The following is a 24427-nucleotide window of genomic DNA, read 5'->3' on the forward strand; positions in this document are numbered from 1 at the left end:
GCTTTTCAGCATCCTTTTTTTTTTTTCAGTCTATGAAGACCACTTTCTCAATTGGTATGAGATGCGTATGCAGAATGCACATATTTACACAACCATATTTCCATGCACAGTTGCCATGTTCACATTCAGACAGGGTACAGATCTAGACAACTAGAAGTTCATTTACAAGTACAACTCGGGTAACTGTGCATAAATGTAGGCTTACAAGTGTGCATTCATTTATATACCACCTTTAAAATCTGTCTCTTAAATCTTTTGTCAAATTTTGTTTTTTTTCTTAACTGCGTGTACATTGATGTGTTACTCAGGATGACTGGGCTTCTTGAATTGAGAACATAGCACTGAAGTATTTGTTATGAAAAAAGTATTAAAAATCACATGGACTTTTCAAACAACTAGAAAAAAATTACCTGAAAGATTAGTTTTTGGTTCTATCAACTTTGGACCCAGTCCTGTGGTTCTTAACACTGATAGGCCCATTGACTAAATTACGATGTCTTATGTGAGAAAGAACTGCACGATAAGGCCCTTTAACAGTGTACAGCGGTCCTCTGTTGATATGTGTGCGTGTCAGGTATAACAATTAAGTGCATAACAATTCCCATAAGCGGTCACAATGAAGTTAATAGGATTACTGGGATGAGGAGAATGCTTTCCTAGTTGTGGATACAGATGAAGAGTTGAAATTCTGCATTTAGTAGTACAGATTAAATTGCAAAAAGTTTGATTTGAGAGCAAATTGTAAGGTAGGAAATGTGTCAGGAAGAAGGTATAAATAAAAAATTTGGCAGAGGAACAGTTCAGATAATTTTGGATTCGGGTGATTAATCAGAGATTAATAATAAATAAGCAGATCTCTGGTCTTTGGATAGAATTGAAGGTATTCAACAGTAATGGTCAGCATGAAACGAGTTGAGAAAGATAGCGCTACTGGAAGTTATGTTTATGCCAGTCATTATCCAGTATATAACTGTGTATTTGTCTTATAAAAATAGTTGTATTATCGTGGTTCTCCAACTTTGGCAAAAAGGACCAATGAAAAATATCCAGTCCATTTAAAATTGAAAAAGAGAGAGAGAGAGCCCTTTCAGAAATAGATTGCACTGGGGAGGGTATCATGGACTGCTTTCACATTATTTTTTCACTGAATGTTGTTTGTTAATGATTTTTTAAAAAAAGTCTTAAAAAGTCAAATTGTTTGTTTTTTAAATCTTAAGCTACCTATCAATTCTAGTTTCCCTTAAGTTGATTTCCATTACAAGATCATTATTTTCTTCAGTCCACTCACTGATTGATTTACTTTGACATGACATCTTTTGCTTTATCCTTATTTTGAAAGATCTGAGTGTCACATTTTACTGTTAAATCAGCCATTCTCAGACTATATACAGTTAGTGTTTTTTCCTCTCTTAAAATAGGTCATTTCAAAGCTTTTGGAAAAATCCTGGAGGTAATAATTTCTTAAAGGTTAAAGTCAATTTTTGCATATCTTAAAAATACAGTTTATGAAAGAGAATTCCTTGGTTCCAGTCTTGCTCACATTAAAGTCAATATGAGTTTAGCCATTCACTCCAGTGGGTTCAGGATAAGGTCTGCTTATATTGTTTCACATAAGGAGCTTCAATTTAATTTAATTGTATTATACAAAATAGAATTTCTGACCTTTTCAATTCACAGGCATAAGCGTAGTGAAGGGAGTTAAGACTTTGCATCACATTCTGTACCAGAAGACTCTATTCATTAAAAGTGTTTTGTGGCCATTACACATGTAGAAGTCTGCAGTAGAATTGCCTACCTTTTCTAATCTACTGAGCAGAAAGTTGGCAATACTGCTATTCCATAGTAAATTTCTACTGAAAGTTAAGAGGTTTTGGAGGTTGAAACAAATTCTGCTCACCTTACTCTCAAAAGTCTGTTTCACTTTGTTGGCTCTGCATGTGTAGGTAAAGAGAGTTGGATTTGACACTTAGTTATAAAAACCCTTCTTCCCACCTTTGCCCCTATTCATTGCAGTGGTGTCATTCATCTTCTAAGATCTTGTCATGTGAAAGATGATGTTCTCTCGTTAATACAATATGCAATCCATAAGGATTGTCTTCATCTTCTGCCACAACTTAGCGGTAACAAAAGAAACAAATCCAAATTCCATTACAAAACAAAAATCTTTTGAGTTTCTTCTCCATCAAATACAATTAACTAAGACAGAAAATATCATATTATCGCTATATAAATCCATGGTACGCCCACATCTCGAATACTCTGTGCAAATGTGCCCACCCCATCTCAGAAAAGATATGTTGGAATTGGAAAAGGTTCAGAAAAGGGCAACAAAAATTATTAGGGATATGGAATGGCTTCCATGTGAGGAGAGATCAATAAGACTGGGACTTTTCAGCTTGGAAAAGAGACAACTAAGGGGGGAAATGATAGAGGTCTATAAAATCATGACTGATGTTGAGAAAGTAAATAAGGAAGTGTTATTTACTGCTTCTCTTAACACAAGAACTAGGAATCACCAAATTACTAAGTAACAGGTTTCAAACAAACAAAAGGAAGTATTTTTTCACACATTGCACAGTCAGCTTGTGGAACTCTTTACCGGAGGATGTTGTGAAGGCCAAGATTATAACAGGGTTCAAAAAAGTAGATAAATTCATAGAGAATAGGTCCATCATGGCTATTGGAGATGGTGTCCCTAATCTCTGTTTGCCAGAAGCTGGGAATGGACAACAGGATGAATCACATGATGATTACCTGTTCTGTTCATTTCCTCTGGGGCACCTGGCATTGGCCACTGTTGGAAGACAGGTTACGGAGCTAGATGGACCTTTGATTTGAGCCAGTATGGCCATTCTTATGTTCTTAATTGTGTTTATTCTGTGAACTATCTTTGCTGTAGTTATAAGCCTTTTTCAAATAAAGCGTCCTTGAAGCTTCATAGTTCAGAATTTAAACTATTCTTCACATAGCCTCTGTATATCACCACTTATGGGATCAAGGCATCAGGACATGTGAACATATAAGACGCTCATCCTTGAAGACTTACAGTTACTATTTTTCTTTTGTATAGTTTGTTTTTGGTAAATGTACTTCAGTATTTATCATTTGACTCACCATGATGATAGTTAATTGAATGTCATAGATTTAAATGTGATAGGGCTTATTCTTATCTCTCATGCTGATGTATGTCAGGTGTAACTCCACTGAAGCTAGTGGAATTATATTGGCATAAAATAGTTGTGAGATCAGAATCAGTCCCAGCATGTTAAATGAATGCTGGCTTAAATAGTGGTTTCTTGAAATAACTTTTCATCAACTGTGTGAAAAATATTTAAATTACAATGGACTAGTAATAACCCCCTCTAAAATGACTCATACTTTCATTCCATAAAAGTGATTATGAACAATGTACTTGTTTATTTCCTTGTGTAAGTTTTGAATTAAAGTATGTTACATGCACCTATTTACTGTATTTCTACAATGTAAAATTTCAAAATGATTATATAAAATTAAGTTGAAACCAAAAGTTCATAGAAATGCTTTTCTGTATGTTTACAGTTATTATTACCAGACTTTGTTGTGGTTGAAACCTAATGCTACTATGCTGTAGACTCACCATTGGCAATAACCTAATAAATATGCTTCAGGTCAGTTAATGGCCTTGTTATTACTCAGGAGTGTGCAACAAGAATGATATTCAACCCCTAAGAAAAGGATGTGTGGACTACCCATCTCTAAAAGCACATCCTTGTTGCTGATATGTGGAGTAGAATTGGCTTACCCTTATGACTAGCAGTTAAGGTACCACTGTTGGAACAACAAGAGCAGAAAGGGATATATAAGAAAAAAGCCGAAATTAAGTAAAAGTAATTATTTAACTCTGACTAATCAAAAGTTAATATAATTGGAAAAGAATAGTCTGAGCATCCACCCATCCCCAGCAAAAAGGAAAAGGTCAGTCTGTCTATTATGTATAAATGCGGTTCACGCTGTCAGCTAGTCATCATGACTTTGCTTATTTTCTATATGTTTTTCTTGAAGGATTGTTCAACTTCAGAAGAATACAGCATTGCTGCAGCATTACTGCCCCTGACAACTGCATTCTACAGAGTAAGTTTTTAATGGTCTTAATTTAAGTTGATTACTGTTTTCTTATATATGTTTTCATTTCTTTAGATCAGCAGTTCTGGGTCGGGACCCCTAAGTTGGTTGGGGCTAGGGTGACCAGATGTCCTGATTTTATAGGGCAGTCCCGATTTTAGGGTCTTTTTCTTATATAGGCTCCTATTACCCCCCACCCCCACCCCGATTTTTCACATTTGCTGTCTGGTCACCCTAGTTGGGACCCTGTTTTAATGGGATTGCTAGGGCCCAAGCCGAGGACTTCAGCTCTGGACGGCAGAGCTCAGGCTTCAGCTCCAGTACTGAGTGGCGGGGATCAGGTTACAGGCCGCTCGCCTGGAGCTCAAGCCTTTCTCCCCGCCTCAAGTGAAAAGGCTTGGGCAGGCTCAGGCTTTGGTCCCTTGTCCTGGGGTCATGTCGTAATTTTTGTTGTCAGGAGGGTGTTGTGGTGCAATGAAGTTTGAGAACCACTGATTTAGATCACTAAAAGGATGGAAGTGATAACAGAAGAAAACCTAAAAGGTAGGAAGCAAAAGCCCATTGAAGTCAATGAGTCTCTTTCAGTGAACTTCAGCGGGCTGTGCATCAGGCCAAGAATGAGGGGGGATGATTGGTAATGGGGGTTCTGACTAGAGCAGAACAAATTGATTTTTCAGTTCTGCCAGATGACTGAAAAATCAGAAAAAATATTCAGTTCATTTCCAGAATTATGTGGAATTTGTCAGCAAATCGGAAAAATCTATTTTGGGTTGTACAAAAAGTTTTATTCTGGTCAGTGTCATATTTATTGCATAGGTCTACAGTTATCCAGCTTTCGGAGTATGGAAGTTGAAAGGATGATGATTTTCCATGTTTCAGACCTAAAGAGAAAAACTAAGAAATCTGACTGTCACTTGCACAAACCAGATGTTGCTGCATAATAGAAAAAGAATTTTGTTATTCCCAGATCTAACCTTCAGGTTAAGTGACTGTCCCCGTTTTATGCCTCGTAAGACCCACATTCCTTGGCAAAAATGCAGAAGCAGTTTTTATTTTGGTTATATGTTTTATACAAAATTAAGATTTAATCTGTTTTTTAAAAATGTTGTTTAGTATGCCAGATCATCAGGGGAACTTTTGGAGGGTCTAAGTACAGGGATTCCATTTGGAGTTGGAAGATTAATAGAACTTTTAGAATATATTTCCATTTCTTTAGAGTCTTTCAAAATTTGTGCTGGACTGGAACAAATAGGTCTTAACCTCTCATGGTCTGTGTATGGGCATTCTTCCTAGGAAAATGGTACCTATATATTTTTTAAAACCTCCTCATCTCCATTACTTGTTTGATACTGTTTCTGGAGAGCTGCACTGTGTCAGGAACCTGGTGGTGGTCCTCCATTTCTGACTTTGAGGAGAGGACACCATCAAATACTGTCAGGCACTGCTTCTCTTCCTAGCCATTCCTAGTGTTTGGAGTGGAGGTCAAAGCTGTATGTAGGGTTGGGACGGTGCCAAGGGTGGCACTGGAATCAAGATCTGGGGACAGGTCAGGGTCAGAAACGAGATCAGGATCAGTATTGTAGCTGGAAATCAGGTACAAGCCAGGGGTCAAAGCCAGGTGATCAGAATCCAGGGACAGTACTGTAGCAGGGGTCCATGTGCAGGCCAAAGGTCAAAGCCAGATAGCGTCCAAGAAGAATCAGGAAGCAGAGGCAAGGCTGTAAGCAGGTCAGTAACAGGGCTGGAGCAAGATCAGAGTAGGGCAAGGACAAGACTGGAATGAGCTCAGGCAAGGCTGGGGAATAAAGAGGAAAAGGATCAAGAGCAGGCTTGGAGTCTCAAGCATCTGATGCACTGTGAGGCTGCAGGAGAGTTCCTGGTGGTATAGTATTGTTGTGCAAACTGATCTGCAGCTCTGATGGTGTCATAAATATAGAGGGAAGGGTAGCAACCTTTATGTATGAATAGCATAAAATCCCTCCTTGGCAGCTGTACTGAATTGCCTTACCTGTAAGGGGTTAAACAGTCAAATAACCTAGTTGGCACCTGACCAGAAGGACTGTCATGGTATAATCCCCACTCTGAACCTTAGTGTCCAAAAGATGGGGTACCAGCATGAATTCCTCTAAGCTCAATTACCAGCTTGGAACCTGTAGCGATGCCACCAACCAGGAATTCCAGTGCCTGGTACACTCTGGTCCCCCCAAAACCTGGCCCGGGGATCCCCAAGACCCAGACCCTCTGGATCTTAACACAAGGAAAGTAAACCCTTTCCCTAACCATTGCCTCTCCCAGGCTTCCCCTCCCTGGGTTACCCTGGAAGATCACTGTGTGATTCAAACTCCTTGAATCACAAAACAGAGAGGACAATTCACCTTCCTCCCTCCTTCTCTTTCCCCTTCCCCGACTCTTCCTGAGAGAAAGTAATCCTGGCACAGAGAGAAATCAGCTTCTCTCTCCCCCTTCCCTCCTTTCTCCCCACCAATTCCCTGGTGAATCCAGACCCAGTCCCCTGGGGTCTCACCAGAATAAAAAACCAAGTAGGTTCTTAAACAAGAAAAGCTTTTAATTAAAGAAAGAAAAAACAGTAAAAATTATCTTTGTAAATTTAAAAAAAATGGAATAGGTACAGGGTCTTTCAGCTATAGACACTGGGAACACCCTCCCAGCCTAAGTATACAAGTACAAATTAAAATCCTTTCAGCAAAAATACAAATTTGAACTCCTTTCAGCCAAATACACAATTAAACTATTTTCAGCCAAATGCACATTTGAACTTCTTCCAACCAAATATACATTTGCAAATAAGGAAAACAAACGTAAGCCTAACTCGCTTTATCTACCTAGTACTCACTAGTCTGAACTTATAAGAGCCTGTATTGGAGAGATTGGAGAGAAACCTGGTTGCACATCTGCTCCCTCTGAGCCCCCAGAGTGAACAACAACCAAACACTAACAGCACACACAAAAACTTCCCTCCCTCAAGATTTGAAAGTATCCTGTTCTCTGATTGGTCCTCGGGTCAGGTGACAGCCAGGCTCACTGTTCTTGTTAACCCTTTACAGTCAAAGAGATATAAAGTACTTCTGTGCTATTAACTTTTCTTATCTGTTTATGACAAGGACCAAAGAAGATACTTTCAAATCTGGGGTGGGGGAGGATTTGTTTCTTGTTCTCTTTTGTTGTTCCCTCTCCCAACGGAGGGAGAAGCCAAGCAGATACAACATCTAAAAATATACCTGGAATAATCCATCTCAAACCACAAAAATTGTAATTAGGGCAAGAAATTATGTTTTGGCTTGTATACATTTTTCCTATGCTACAGAGGTAGTTTTATTCCATTTTATGTAACTGTAAAGCTGAGCCCAGAGGGGAATCCTTTGTGTTTTAAATCTTTTATTACCCTGTAAAGTTACCTTCCAGCCTGATTTTGCAGGTGTGAATCTTTTACTTTTTTTCTTTTAAATACAATTCTCTTTTTTAAGAACCTGATTGATTTCAGTGTCCTGAAGACAAAGGGTCCGGTCTGTGCTCAGATTACTATGGCAATTGGTTGGTATATTATTCTCAAGCCTCCCCATTAAAGGGGGCAAAGGGGCTTGGAAGAATAGTTTGGAGGGGATAGGGATTCCAAGTGACCCTTCCCTGAAAATTTTGTGTAAATCACTTGGTGGTGGCAGCAATACCAGTCCAAGGACAAGGAAAGGAATTTGTTTCTTGGGCAGGTTTTAACCTAAACTGGTAGAATTAAGCTTAGGGGGTGTTTCATGTGGGTCCCCACACCCCAGAGTTCAGAGTGGGTGGGAACTCTGACAGACAGAGTTTGGGAAATAACTAGGAATGGAGGTCATCTGACCCATGCTGTATTACAGGATAGGCTGCTTCTGCATGCCTAAAGGCTGTCATTACAGGCTCTGTAGGAAGAGTAAATTAGTGCAGCTAAGGTATTGCTGCGTGCTTGAGTGGTGACTCCCCAGAGCTCTGTTGGAGGGGCAGGTGAGCAAGCAACCCTGGTTTGGCTGCAGGTTTGGCTCACAAATACTGCTGCTCATCCTATTTCCTCACCTGAGTTTTCCTGTCAAGGACCTCATATCTTAATGGATGGTAGGCTGAAAAATTCTCTCCTCTCTTCATCTGGACTTCCCTTTATAGTGGCCCTAGCTAGAAGAATAAAAGCTTTCCAGGTTCCTGCTAGACATGTTGCTATCTGTGATTAGCCCAAAGGGATGTACAAAATTCAAACTAAGCTAGAAAAATTGTTTAGGGTTTTGTTTTTTTTTATTAAAATGTATCCTGGCACACACATACTAGATTTGTTGTTAAAACCAAATATATGTCATAGCTTTTCTTGCTATATTGCTAATCAGTGTTATTAACTATTCTTATAGGATAGATTTTTTTTCTCATTATCTTATTTCTCTTCAGGAAAAACTAATACAGAGGCCATTAGCATTCTAATTCTGTTGCACACATTTTGCTGAAAATCCATACCTGAACTGAACGTTCACTGTTTACCATTAAGAACTATGATTATTTTTACATTTTCCATAAAGGAAGTTATAGTAGTGCTTGTAATTTTTTGCTTCTTTTAATGTTTTTGTTATCACTCCTCAGTATAAAATATAATAAGTATTTTATATACACTTTGAAATTGTCCATCCAAGCAGCACAATCTTAATGATAGTTGAAGAATCTGAGGCCAGGAGTAAACAGGATTCTTAGATTTATTATGGGTATCTGTTGTACTTTATGCCATGTTCCAGAGGTACCCTTTTGTGTCTCGTGCAATTTGTACTAGTTCACAAAGGGGCTGGATCCCAAAAGAATTACCAGTGAGACAATCCCTACAATAAATCTAGAGATGCTGTAAAATTTAATTCAAAAACATGAAATTTACAAAACTGCTAAATATCTTCTCAGTCTTATAACTAAAACTCAAATGTACTAGTTTAATATCTGATTTATCTCTGGATCTGGAGACCATAATACCAGTATATCCTGAAATTGCAGTGGAATGGAATTTTCCATCTTTAACTATTATAATCTTATCATTAACATCATTTCCTTCAGATCAAACAGTAAAAAGGAGTAATCCAACATCTCAATTCCACATCTTAAGTACTGTGCATAGGAAATATTAGGATTCATAATGTGCATCCATTTGAATTACCTGATGAGCTGAACTTATTACAGGAGAGGCATTTACTTGGAAGTGTGCCAGAAGTTTACTTTGCTATCTCTTTGTTTAGTTCATAAAGCAGAAGTGATGACAACTCCTCAGTAACTGTTCTGTTTACTTTCCAGGAATCATTACTGTATATATATGAATGCTGTACAGCTACAAGTATTTAAAGTATATAAATATTGCAGCAGAAGAAGCATTATTTAGGATAGTCCAAATAGGCATAAAGAGGTGTTGGAATCATAAATGAAAACAAGAAGAGGAAAAATTAAGCTGACCAACACGCAAAACTTACTTAATGGTGTGATTTGTTAGACTATAGGATGTTTTCCAATGAAGTGTTAAAAGTTCCATCCTTTGAGACATTTAACAGTCTACTGAAAAAAGCATTAAAAATATATTGGAGAGAACAAATTTGCCCTGGCATCGAGTGAACAGAGTGATCTATTAGGTCTTTTCAATCTCCTAATGTCTCTTACTAAGAGACGTTTACTCTAGGGGGTTACTACATGTATTTAATTAAAATAATAAGACAGAAAATTTCAACTTGCAACATGCTATGGCTTTGGTTTTGGCTTTTGGGATGTCCAGTAAAATTCCAAAATTTCACTAGCTAATGCCCAAAGACTAAGCTATTGTGAAACGTGATAGTATTCAATTCATAGACAACAAGTCAGTACATATTTGCGAGCTGGAAAAATGGTTTAACATTTTTCTACAAAAAATCACAATACTTTTTAAAAAGCATTTAACACACTAGACCATAAGCTATTAACAGAATGTGACTTATCTGTGACAGCAGTCCTCTTCACTGTGTACTGTAATGTCATGTAAGCAAACAAATCTTTTGCCTCTGGGTCAGAAAAGGTTTTTACTTACCATTAGTAATACTTACGGAATTTTGTTTAAATTTTAAACAATATAAATAAATAAAACTTATTTATGCCTGAAGATAAAAATGTATTGCCCAAGGTTTGCAGATGCCCTCTGTTATTTGTTCTTTATTTGTTTTCTAATATAGAGTTGTATAAAACAAAAAAAGGTGTAGTGTTCTCCTGGTAGATGTTTGTTGATATACAAAGAAGTATTTCTCTTAACTGACTTGCATGAAGAATGCTTCAGTATATGGGACATTTTCCTTTACTTTTTTCATAATAATCCTTAACATTGTGTGGTACCTTATCTTCAAAGTTCCTTACAAACATAAAAGATCTCAAAGCAACCATAGAAGTCAAGAGGAATAAGGCCCCAATTGATTAATAAAGTAATTAACTCATTTCTGTTATACTTTTCCTATTTGTATGGGGTTTTCTTCCTATGAGTTAGGAACATAAGTACTGTAAGAAGTTCCATTGCAAATACTATGTTGTCTTTGGCTATTTTTCTCAGCACTTTAGGGTTTGTCTGTCACCTGGCAGTCTGATCAAACAATCCTCCTACTCCCTCAACCCCTTACCCCTGCTGAGATGGGGCTCAGGGGCATTTTGATGCTACATTCTGACAATGAAAATCCAGTAAGAATTTTCTAGTTTCCACAAAACAGATTTTTAATTTTTTTAATAGAAGCTTGAATTTCATGTAGGCTTGACTTCTAAATTAAAATAATTTAATCTTGAATTATATGCAGTAGCCTGTATAGCACCATCTATATATGGAAAATTACATTACATGACAGATTATTGACCTAATTTTGAAGTTTATTATTCAGCATTCATAATAGTGAATATTAATTCACCCATAAATGATTAAAGAAAATAACATAATGAAAAACATTCCCCTTTAGAAAACCAAATGTATCTGTTTTGTATAGAAAATTTAGGGCTTTAAATTTTCCATTGTAGTGCGTATTCTTGTAAATGTTGATGACTAGGATGATCTTGCTATTCAGTATCCCAAGTGTACCATCTAGAATTCTGAATCAGTTAATGTTTTTAATGGCTTGATTTAAAGCACTTGTCAGTGATTATCTTGTTTTGGCAAACGAGATATGTAGTAAGCTATCTCATGTCTCGGCTATGTTACATAAAAATCAACATATACCATTTAAGGTAACACATTTAGATACTTCAGTGACTAATTACTTCATAGATTGAAATACATGACTAAATTATGCAATTGACCTCATTTGTGGTTCAAGATTTTGTGTCACTCCTGAACAATTGTTCACTTGGCCAAGAGAGCTACAAGTTTACTTGTAACAGATTCATCCAAATGTATCATTTTAAGTTTTGTTGATTTTTTTCCCACTTTTGAGCCATCTAGTCACCAATAAAATTAAATTGGATACTGATGACAATTTTGAATCTAGATCTCATAGTGAAACATTGGAAAAATATTTTGCAAAGATGGACACTGGTGTTAGCAAGTTAATTCTTAGTTGGAACCATTGTTTGTACATCCACATTCCCATCCACCCACTCTTATTTTTATATTGAGTCCCCAGGCAAGGTATTTTGTCATGATGTTGCTTACTTTGGTATTTTGGTAATGGAATTGGGTAAAACAGACTTCCTGTTTCACTGATACAGTCTTTTTAAAATGTACAAAAGAAGTATTCGGTTGGCATGTGTGGGTACCTTTTATAGAACATGGATCCTTTTTTCCAGAGCATTTGAGGAAGGGATTTACTGGTGGTTCCTTATTGGATCAAGAAGGGTAGCCTATTAAAGTTCAGTGAAAGCATTTTAAAGAAACATCGCTCTATCAAAATCAGTCATAATGTGAGAAGTAAAACGAGAGCTGGAAGGAAGAAAAGGGTAGTGATAAATTATTAGATATGGGACAAACAGTACGCATACTGAGACACCAGATAAATAATTATGATGGTTGTTCTTTGAGTCTGTTCCACTTCAGGTACACGAGAGTCAGAGATTTTTCCCTCAGAAGTACCGTTGGAGTATTTGCACCCTCTGCGGCATTGTGCTGCTGTATGATGGTATGAAGGGCAGAGCCACCTCATCCACCCTGCAGTTTCCTCTTACTGCCCATGATTGGTAGTCGGAGCATGTCATTGTGCTTCTGCAAATTCTCACCCCTTATGGGGAATTTATCCTATCATTCTGTGAATAGTTGGTTCTTGTTAGATGTTAACTGTTTAGTATATGTTTTATTTGTTGTTGTTCTTTGTTATTTTGTTGGAGCATTGGTTCCTTCTTGTTGTGGGGTGTTGACAATCAGAACCTGGATATGCCTTGGTCTTGAGGGTTTAAGCCTTGTGATGGCTGCAAAAGACCTGCAAAAGAGATACCAGTAAGTCAACCTCTTTCCACCTGCCTAAGCTGCTTCGATGGGGGTCACATTATAGATACTTTAAGCCCAAACAAAGAAAGAGAGGCAAGAGCGTGCTACGTCCTTATGGAGGTTTCCAGGCATCTGCCTTCTGAGCCTTCCTGTTCAAGGAGCACACAAGTGCTTCAGCATCACTGAGAAGTGCCCCTCCAGTCACTGCCTGGGAACATCAGCACTGATCCCCTGAGGCCAAGGAAGAAACACAAGAGACTGGAATAGTCCAAGGAGCTGAGACTTAGCTCCACTAGATGATTGAGGTTCCTGGTACCATATACCCGTATACCCTGAGGAGATCAGAGAAGGGGATTTGCTGGCAAGGTAGAGTATTCAGTACCAATCTCATCACGCAATGGAGCATCAACTCTGGCACTCGTACCCTGGCCAAGTGTTTATGTCAGATGCAGACAGGATGGAAGGCTTTCCAGTCTTGATGCACAGAACTTTGTTCTGGATTTCATCCTGCATATGTCTGTGCTATGACATTGTCAATGTCCCTACTCCAAACAGTGTGGTAGCATATGCTACAAGTTCTCAATCAACTTCCACAGCTCTTATGATTCACGTACATATAATAGACGTTTGTAGAGCTGCAACTTGGTCATTGATACATGCCTTTACAACTCACTATGCTATAGCTCAACATTCCAAAGATAATGCAAGTTCAGATGAGCAGTACTTCATTCATTTTTCAGGTAGACTCCAAAATTGATGTCCGGATTGAACTGCTTGTGAGTCACCTGCAGTGGAATCGTTGTGCAATCACTCGAAGAAAAAAAATTATTAACCTGTTCTGTAACTCTTATTGTTCTAGATGTGTTGCACATGTTTATTCCACAAACCACCTCCCTATCCCTTTATATTGGAGTATGTCTGGTAAGAAGTAACTGAGGAGGGCCTGGGGAGGCTTCACCCTTTTTACCATAATGCAGCAGCATGAGCCAGCAAAGGCCCTAGCGGGTACTGCTAAGGGAAAAATCTCCAACTCTGGTGCACTGGGCATGTCCACACCAGAAGTGGAGTGGACACGTTCAACACATCTCCCAGAACAATAGTTACATAACAGATTAGCAATACTGTTTTGGTTTTGGTTTTTCAAAGTGAAGAGAGCATATTCTTTATAGCATAGGATCTGTTAGACCAAACGAGAACAAGAATATACTTTTCCGAACTAAAGACTTTCAGTAAGGACTTATACACAGCATTTCTTTGGCATGAAGTCCTTACAACTTGAAAGAATTTACAAAGTTTATCTCCTTTATGGACCTTAATAAATAACCAGTTCAATTCAGCTGTGGCGGAGGAGCTTTTTGTTATAACGGTATAGGACCTCTAAGAAGTTCAAAAATTATAACGTTCAGGACAGCCAGGGCTCTATATCACATTCTAAACATATATCTATATTGTCATCTTAGACACTTTCTCAAAGAGGTACCCAGTTCCAAGTCACTCAAGGAACCAGAATGTAACCATTTGGTATGTTATCTCTTTCTTACAGAATCTATTAAATAAAAGATTAATTATTCATCTGTATCAATTGCTATTTGAAAAGCATGAAGGCCTGTTGTGGAAAGTAAAGGCTAAATTTCTAATGGATGTGAATGTTAGAATACTCTGGTGATGGGTAAAGGGTTAACTGAGAACAAACTAGAGACATCCTGTAGTCTTACTCAAGACTTATTCAGGCAAAAGTCAAAGTGACTTCAGTTAACGTCAGCTGGAGTCAGTGGGAGTTTTTCTTGAATCAGTCTTGAGAAAAGACTGAAGGATTTGGAACTAACACATTGTCCATTAATATGAAATGCAGAATAGTTTGTAGTCATCTTTATTTATAGAATTTTTATGACCTCAGCCAGTTATATAGAATTAATTACGAGTACAGTAAGTTTGGAAATCAAAACTAGTATATTATTTCACAATTTAATTTCAGCATTCACTCTATAATGTTCCGCCTCTCTTTTAAGCCCTCCCTATCAGCATATCGGCATCTATATTTGTCTTTCTTGATTTTAATGTAACCAAGATGTTGGTTATTCTGTGTAAGCAATCTGATATGTGATTGTGTCTCTCCATCTAATCATCCGCTTTCTCATCTAATATCCTTTTGCTTGGAGTCGTCTTCAATTTTCTGTTGAGTTTTATACCTCATTATACTGTACGCTGCAAGTCCACCTACAATCGCCTCTCCATTATAGTTCACATTTGCCACAGATTTGACACTTAGGTAATTTATTTACTCTAGCATTTTCCAGTGTAGGCTTTGATTATTGCAGCTCCCTCTTCTGTGACCACCAAAATCACTTACATCCAAATTCTATGATAATCAGAGTACTGCGGCACACCTACTCACTTTCATAAGTTCACATCATCCCTATCATGAAAGATGTCTGTTAAAAAATTTTATGTCATCTTTGCGGCATCTTTGTTTAGTCCAAGACTTTATAACTTCATCCTACCAGTTCTGAACCCATTTTGTTCCACAGAGATGATTTTTATGAATTACATGGTATTATAATATTGCATTTTATGGCATTTGTACCAGTGTTTTCCATTCTCAATTTCTGCAATGGTGGACACTCTTAGTGTCAACAAAATGAAAAACAGTAATAAGAGGTGCTCAAATCACATAATGGGTGGGATATAAAAAATCTGAACCGAAGATAAGAGGATTTATGTAGGCCTGAAAAGTTGACAAACTTTTAATGCTACCTATTTGTTATATAAATTCTTGGCTTTATAATCTATTAAAATACAGTAACTCCTCACTTAAAGTCATCCTGGTTAATATTGTTACATTGTTGATCAATTAGGGAACATACTGGTTTAAAGTTGTGCAATGCTTTCTTCTGCCACTGTTTCAGAGCCACCGACTTTGTCCACTGCTTGCAGGAAGAGCAGCCCATTGCAGCTAGCTGGTGAGGGCTTGGAACCAGCGTGGACTGGCAGCCCCCGTATCAGCCCCATGCTCCGCTAAGTTCCCTGTGCAGCAGTTGCCCAGCAGGCTAGCAATTACAGCTGTCCCTCCCCCCACTGCCATGTGCTGCTTCTGCCCTCTGCCTTGGAGCTGCTCTCCGAGACTTCTGCTTGCTGTGGAGGTCGGGGAGGAAAGGAAGATGGGTTCTAATGTCAGAGTGTCCCCTCCACCCTGCTCCTGCACCTCGCTTACCCCATCTTCCATAGAGCAGGGGGGACATACAACAGGGCTCAGGACAGAGGGAGCTTGCTGGCAGCAGCAGCTGTGGTCTCAGCAAGCTGATCTAATTAACAAAGTGGTATACTTAAAAGGGAAATGCACATCTCTCTCTCACACACATAGTGTGTGTCTCTGTCTCTGTCTGCGATGCTCTCTCCCCTCCCTCCATTCCTGCTGCCTTGTAGACTGTGAGAGCTAACCCTTGAGGGCTCAGCCAATTGCTGGTTCATCATTTAGCAGTAAGGCATTCCCTGGAAAATATCCCACCCTCTGACTCCTACAATTTAACCAAGCTTCACAATCATCATCACTGTGTACCAGTAGTACATTGTTTAAAACCTATTCTCTGTGTGTGTGTATATATGTACATTTACATTAATTCTTATGGGGAAATTGGATTCACTTAACATCGTTTCGCTTAAAGTCGCATTTTTCAGGAACATAACTACAATGTTAAGTGAGGAGTTACGGTATACAGTAATATTATTTACGGCTTAAGTGTTTCCATTAAATAAGCACTGTGTTAGCAAAATACTACTAAGATTTCTACTAGCATTTCCATTATTGGATTTTGCTGTTCTCTCTCTGTCTAGTTTATCAAAACCTGATGCTGCTTCATGTTAGAAAAAACTGTTATGTTTCAGCTGCATCTTAATATAGACTATCAATCTGGTTTGGAAAGAAAGATTTTTTGTAGTTTTGGGCAGAGGCGATAAGATGACATAATATATCTGCTGAATGTTGCTCTTAATTTGTTATCCTTTCAGAGGATATTCGGTTTTACAGGAAAAAAAATCTCTTGGGTATTTGTTTATCCTTAAGACTGAGGTCAGTCCTAAGAGGAGTAACCACAAGCTCAACAATATGAGAAATGTTTATCCACATCATAATCCCAATATTTTGGAAAATCACAGTGGTTTTCTAAATGCCCTAATTAAAAATGTTTTGTGTATGTGTGTAGGGTCTCAGGTAGTAATTTTCCATTTAGAGATTTTACCCATTTTAAACCTGTTGAAATTGGCACAGGAAAAATGATTAAGTAATTTACCTGTATTCTTAACTATACATATTATTATTGTTTATTTGTATTACTACAATGCTTAGGAGCCCTACTCATGCAGTAGACCCCACTGTGCTAGGCACTGTACAAACACAGAACAAATAGACTGTCTGTGCCCTCCCAAAATTACTGTCTAAGTATTAGAAAAGAGACAACAGATGGATACAGACAGAAAAGTACAAGGCAACAATGAGACAGCATTGGTTAGCATGCTGGGTTGTAGTCTCAGCACACTTAGGGCCTAGCCAATTTCAAGCTCTTTATAAGCATCATGGAAAAATATAACAACAACAGATGCATACAGACAGATGCAAGAGTACAAGGAAACAATCAGACAATCTTGGTCAGCATAAGTAGTGGCCTTAGCACAGCTGAAGCCTTACCACTGTCAAGTTTTTTTTAGATATCACAAAAAAAGAGAGAGTTTTAAGGAGGGTTTTGAAGGAAGATACTGTGAGGTAGCTTTGAAGATGTTAATGGAGAACTCTTCCAAGAGTGAGGGGCAGCATGGGAGAAAATAAAATGCGATAGTTTTATCAGTGTTTCCACTTTTCCCCCCTTATTTCAAGGCTTATACTGTGGCCTTAAAAATCGACTTGGAAAAAAGACTCAACCTGCAAATTATTTGTACAGAAAGATGATGTGGTTCTAAGGTTAGAGCATGAAACTAGGAATCCAATCTCAGATGCTCAACAGTAGTAGTAGGTTTTTTGTGGTAGTACCTGCAAGCCCCACTCAGACCCCAGTGTGCTGGAAAACAGATAACAAAATGACAGTCTGTCCCTTAATATTATTTACCAGCAGCATTTTATGTTTGAATGTAGTATGCAGGACATGTCAGTTTAGTTTCCATTTAATTTGCAGGTGCTGTGCAGCTCACTTCTGCTTTTAAAATAATTATTGGATGATTAGTGTAGTTATATTGGATCAGAGTAACAATATGGGTTTAAAAGAGGGATTTGGTCATTCACAGGTAACATCATTACAGGAAAGCATCAGTTTTGCATTTTTGATTGCTATGTGTTATAAAGTGAAAGGAGTCAAGACCTAGTAAAGATATACCGTACATATTTTCACACATCAGAAGGAGAGACAAAAGAGAGGATTTTATTAACTTCTGCCCGTAAAGGGACCTTTGAGAAGGATTATGGTAATAACTTTTCTCAGAAGTAGCATAATTTCCCAGAATGATAGTCATGAAAGACACTGAGAAAAGCCTGCATTCTTCAGTTCCAGCCCTCTGAGGCTTGTGAAAGGAGGTGCTTGGTTGAAAAATAAATAATAGAATAGGAAGCAATGAGAAGATTTTCAGTAATGGTTGGTTCTGTAATTAAGAACCCAGTCCACTGTTTGTTTAGGTAAATAGACTCACATTTACTCCCACGGCATTGGATTACAGGAAAATGATGTTTCTTTACGTTGTTTTTATTCCAGGACAAAGCAGAGTTGTTAAATTACATGCATATTCTGTCCCCTTGCCCCAGAACTTTTTCCAAACATGAAGTTTTCTGCAAACATGTATATAGATACTTTAAAGGTATACTTTATTATGTCCAATAAATTGGGTATGGTATTCTTCATTTCCTGATCTAAACTGTTATGTAGTGTTGTAGCATGCTGTTAAAACCCCAGAGACAGCTGAATTTCAGTGGTGGCTGAAGCAATTAGAAGAATAATGGATATAGGGTCCCAGGATGCATATTAAGGAATGGCTGAGTCTTTTATATCTATTTAACTTTAAACGTATGAAGTTTGATATATAATTTTAAGCACCTGAAGTTTCAATGTGGATAAGAGCCTCTCCCCTTCCGCTACACTGTACTGTCCACTACCTCCTTATTTGACTTAGCTATAACTCCTTCCTATTTCCACAGCTCTCCTTTGGATCATAGGTGCTGGGACTAGAGATGTGGGGGGTGGTGCAGCACCTCCTGGATTGAAGTGGTTTCCATTATATACAAGTTTTACAGTCTGTTTCAATGGCTCTCGGCACCCCCACTATAAAAATTGTTCTAGAACCCCTCCTTTTGGCTCACTAAAGCTGCAAGAGGGGAGCACCACTACGGTGGACCTCAAAAAGTCTGTTGGCATAGATTATCATGATGTAACATAGCACAGATTATAATGATTTAGCACTTTTAAATTATGATCTCTTTGAAACAGGGACCCTTATTATTATTAATCATGTTTATTACTGTAGTGCCTGAGGGCCAACTAGGAGTATATCCCCATCGTGCTTGGCACTGTTCTAACATCTAGAATAGTAGATGGTCTATGCCCTAAAGAGTTTACAGTCTAAATAAACAAGATAGACAGAGGCTGGTGGAAAGGGTATAACACACAAGCAGAGGCTCCTAGGCAAAAGGTCTCCTGTACACCAAACACATGACTTACAGGAAATTTATTCATAAAGAGTAACGTGTAAGGTGTTCACAGAAAGCCGGCCAGCTCTGCAACAGACTGAACTCGGGGGGGGGGTGGGTGAACCTACTTTGTTATTCAGGAAAGGTAACTGTTAATAAGTGTAGTCTCAGGTTTGCATTTTACAGTTTTGTTTTGTATTGTAACCATTTGTTTCCATCACTCTTTTTGTTTCTAGTAGAATCTCTAGTCTTACATAAGTAAACCTACTTTTGTTTTACTAATTATTATACATGCTCCCAAGTGCTGTGTGATTCTTACAAGAGCAGTGATTTCAGGTCAAAATAATAAATTGGGGCATACCACTCCTTTGGGGGCAGAGGATCTGGGATTTCTGTGAGTAGCCAGTGTCGGGCTGGATATGACAGGGAAGAGATTCAAAGGGACTGGGGTGCACCTATTGTTCACCTGCAAGATGAAGACAGGGCTTCCACAGCTCAGAGGAGAGTGCTTAAGTGACTGAAAGACTGGTGGTGTTAGGGAGCTGATACCCAACCACTCACAGGCAAGACTCCCCCACACTGGAGGCAGCGTGACTCAGTCCTGGGTATATCAAGAACTACGGCAGCAAACATCATGTTAGTTCCATGATTTTTTTAGGAAGTTGGTCTACTTAGGAGGGGATAAGCTAAATGGAAAAAAAAGGGACAAGAAGGGGGTTGAGGGGAACAGGGCAGGGGAGAAGAGGTGTGTAGTAAAGCAGAGGTGAAGAGACTGTGAGGGAGCAGATGGGAGGGGGTTGGAGCAAACAGCCAATCAGCACAGGGCAGAGAAAGTCCAGTCAAAACTAGAAAGTTCCCTGAATGTCCAGAGGGTCCCTGCCATGGCTATCTCTTCCCATACCAGCTGGTGTCTATGACTGACTTCTCTCTGCAGTTCCCCCTCCCCCCACTCAAGACCACATTCTGGGTTCAGCAAGGTGCTGAGGGCAGGGTTGGCCCTGGCTGGGGCCCAATTTTACCCCCTCACCTCAGTGCAGCAGTCCCTGCTTTGGTTGCTTCTGTTTCTACTGGCTGGAGTCTCTGGCTGGCACCATGCCTTCTCATGTTCAGAAAGCTTTTAGTGCAATACAAAAGAATACCCTTACTGGGCTATCTCCTGTCTTAGGAGGCCATCCCAAGTAATACGCAAATAAACTCATTACAATTCTGCTCTTCTTTTATTTGAAGACTACCTATTTGAAGCTACCAGTTTTTCTTCATTTCAGTAGTCTCTCCTGACAAGTTGAGTACAAAGAGAACTCCACCACCAAAGATGGAGGATGTTAGCAAAAGAGAACAAAAAAACAAAAAAAAAAGTTATTCGTATAAAGTCTTACTGTCACATTATCTAATATTTATTTTCATTCACTTATTTCCGTACCTTTTTCTGGATTACTACCTAATTTTTTCAGTCTTCACTTTAGATACCAAATGCAATATTAACCAGGCTTTACATTTCTTTTCTCAGCACTGGGGACAAGCCTGAACCAATAACTGGACACAAAACACTGGAGATTTGGATCTGAATTTCATTGCTGGCCTATAAACGATCACTACTCAGAATCTAGTTTTAATATTCAGACCATAAATAGTTTAAAATTTGCAGTATAACATCTCATTTCCCTTATTCCAATGTACTTTCAAAAATAGGGGGAATTTTAGAGATAATTATCCTAAAATATTTTGTGGTTTTGCCCTATTATCAGTATTAAGATCAGAATTCACATTACATAAGGAAAAGTGAAATTATTTTTAATCCCTATCTGCAAGCAGTTGGGATTTTCCAAAAACTAATAGTGCATACAGTCACCCAAATACAGTTGGCTTTGTAAATCTTGACATTTGATACTAAATGGCTAAGATAAAAAAGCTCTTTGAAAGTAATAGTGTCAAAATCTCAGGAACTCAGCAAGAGGAGGGGTCAAATGATCCAAAACTTAAGGTCAGTGAAATATGTGTTTAACTGGAGGACTTGGATCTTCTTTTCGGTTGGACACATGACAAGCTGTGCTATGAATTTAGATTTTTTTTTTTTAATTTTTCTTCATCTTTACCTTTTGTAATGTAACCAAGCATATGAATTTACTGTAGGTAAAGGAAAGGCACCACTGTGTTTCTTACCCACTTCTTTGAACCATCCTTCTTACCTTATATTCATCATCCGTAATCTCCATTCTCTCCCTTGCCTGAACTCTTGTCCTGTGTCTTGGTTTGTGTTTGTCTTGTGTAACTTCATGTCAGCTCATTTCAGGTACTGAGCACCCTCATCTCTCATTGACTTCAGTGCTTTTCAGGTGTTCAGCACATTGCAGGATTAGACTCTCTGTGGAAGGAATGGATCATATGGTTCAATATTATGCATTGTTTAATATGTTGTATAGTTTCGTACTGCTAGATACCTCAAAAAATAAATATTAAGACAATCTCCCTGCTCAAGTAGTATCTTGCTCTCTGATTTTAAAGTATTCTGTAAATTTATGGTGCTACATGTGATTTTTAATATTATAATCCAAATTGGCCATAATTTTTCAGTCATTGTGCTTGCCTTATCAGATTTCGTGCCAGAAGGTAATTGTTGTTAATATATGACAACATATGTAAAAGCTGAACTGTAATAATTTCATTTCTCTTTCCGGGGGGTGGAGGGAGGGAAATAACATTTGGCATCAGCAGTTTTCTGACTGACGTAAATACTATTTTGTGGAGCCACAGTGCAGGCTTGTATTTGGCAACACATTTTGGGAATGCCTTCCTTTCAGCAGGTGATGCTCTCAGTATCCAGGAGAAGGCAGCATTCTTTATTAGGCTTTATCAATCTCTCCCCCAGCAGGGAATGATGAATAGTGTTTAAATCTAAATCAAGATTACCTGTCATGCCAGCTGTAATGTTAATGGATTGCAGCTGTTACTGAGAAGGGCAAAGTTTTAAGGGGAAATAGGAAACTGAAAATGAAATTTTAGGATTTGGTGATTCAGGTCTTTAGTCACCACCGACCACTCTTATGATAAGTTCTTCAGGGCAGGGACTGTGTGTTTTCCTATGTGCTTGTACGGCTCTAAGAGCCCCCAATCCTGAGAGGGGGAGTGTTAATGGGAATTAATGCAATACAAAAATAATGTATAATAGAGTGTACTGTATACAGTTTTTTTCAAGAATGTTGGACAAAAGAAAATACATACTTAGATGCTGAGTTTCTTCTGCCAGAAAATGTATATGATAAATAAATCCTAGGAGGATTACATACAATTTCTGCGGAATTCTATTGCCCTCTACTGGTTCACTGTAAACAGTTGTGATTTGGTAATGCTGACTAATATCTGATGACCTTTTATGGCTTTCATGGTGAAATAACAGTAGACAAACAACATGAGGGCTCGGTGTACGATTCACATTTAAAATTGAATAAGAATCTAAACAATCTTGAATGTTTTAATTTTATTTATTTTGTAATATGTTTTTTATTTTGTATCCAAGAGTAAATGCAAAAATAAATAGTTTTCCTAACAGCAGTGAGCCAACACAGCTAGTTCTCATTCGTGCACTATATCCCTTTACATTTGTGTATATAAATGTCTGTGGCCCCAACCTTACAGTGAACTCCAGATGGGAGGACCTCCATTGACGTCAACAAGCTTCCACAAGAGCACAAGGGTTTGCCTATATAGAGCCCACCATAGAATTGAAGACTATACCTATAAACACAAGTAAATATATATATGTTTGAGATATATGTACACACAATATAATATGCATGTGCACCCATACACTAAGGATCCTGCAATCTGATCTGTATGACAGGACTTATATGTAGTCCCTCTGAACATAATGGAACTCTGTGTGGGCACAGTACAGATCTTAGAGCAGAATCAGGGCCATACAATGAGTGTGTGTGTGTGTGTGTGCGTGTGCACACATGGAAAGTTTTGGATGTGGAAAGTGAGAATACATTTTTTTCTGTAATATCAGTATTTTTAATGACTATTTTAAAATGTAAAGTTGCTTGTACTCATTTTCAGTAAGAGGATATGTGAGAAGTAAATTCTAGGTATGTAAGAATATACATGAGAATGAATGAATTTACAGGTAAGAGGTCCATAGTGATTTCAAAATCTGCCTTTGTTTTGATTCTTACGTAACATATATACTTCTTAGTAATATTAGTCTGCTGAGAGATCACAGCATACCTTGCAGGAGAAGTTAGCTCATGTTATGAGTGTTCCTACTGCTCAAAAGACATCAGACAAACAGCTTTACCTTTAAGACTTATTAGTTCAGAGGCTTTAGTGAAATTCTTGAGAACTGAATAAGAACAAGAATAATGTTTGTTTGAGTTAATCGCAAGCATATACTTCAATAAGGTAAATTATGGCAAAACATTACAAGTCATTTTCTGGAGTGTTCCATTTCAAAATATCTGTTCTGTGATTGTGCATAAATACATGGAAAGTGATCAGAAGTTTTAGTTCATCATTACTTGTTCTCGGAAGAAAACACAGTGTAGAAACAGAATTGTTCAGAGGACTTCAAAACTAATCTTTCAGAAATTTGAATAGTAGTTTGCTACTCTTTGGTATGGAAGGGCCTTTCTGTCTGGTATTGAAACATTACACTGGCTGTTCTGCATGTTTTTATAGTTAAAAATATCAAATTGAGTATGAATGAAAGTAGTTTGCAACATATATTAGTTTATGTAAAATATATCTTTCAGGTGCAGATTATCTTTTATGTGATGTTTAAGAATGGTTAGTGTGGTATGCTACTAAACTAGATGTAAATTAGCTTATCCTTCATCATCCAGACTTACTGCTGCTGTAGCTATAACAACTTTTTTGAGTGCCGGTTCCTATATATATATTCCCCTGTGGGTATGCATGCACCTGACACCGGAGAATTGTAGTAAGTATTGTGCTTTGGTCCATGCCTCTACCCCTGCTCTCCTCGTGCGCCATGCCAAGGCTGTAAGACTGACACCTCTCCAGTTCTTTCTCATAGCCTGAGTCGGAATCTCCAATGTCTAGAACTGATACTCTTCAGTGTTTTTTCCCATAACTATTTTTCAGAGTTTTATAAAGTTAGTGGCTATTGTTAATAGTTTATTAGTTTAGATAATCCTCTGATCCCCCCAGTGCAGGACTTAATTATGCCCAGGCTTCCAGACATTAAGAATTGTATCTCATGCATCAGGGACAACTGCCAGCGCTAC

The 24427-nt window shown here is 38.1% G+C and overlaps 1 protein-coding gene across 6 annotated transcripts in view; it reads left to right on the top strand.

The window, feature by feature from the left end:
* The window catches only part of SBF2 (SET binding factor 2), a 595850-nt gene that overhangs the window by 457457 nt on the left and 113966 nt on the right, over window positions 1-24427 (top strand). For all 6 annotated transcript variants that reach the window (XM_030560381.1, XM_030560383.1, XM_030560382.1 and 3 more), the window contains one exon: window positions 4042-4110. In XM_030560381.1, coding sequence (XP_030416241.1) covers window positions 4042-4110 — 69 coding nt within the window. The remainder of the gene's footprint in view (window positions 1-4041; window positions 4111-24427) is intronic.

This window comes from Gopherus evgoodei, chromosome 4, assembly GCF_007399415.2.
Source record: "Gopherus evgoodei ecotype Sinaloan lineage chromosome 4, rGopEvg1_v1.p, whole genome shotgun sequence".
NCBI classification, from domain to species: Eukaryota; Metazoa; Chordata; order Testudines; family Testudinidae; genus Gopherus; species Gopherus evgoodei.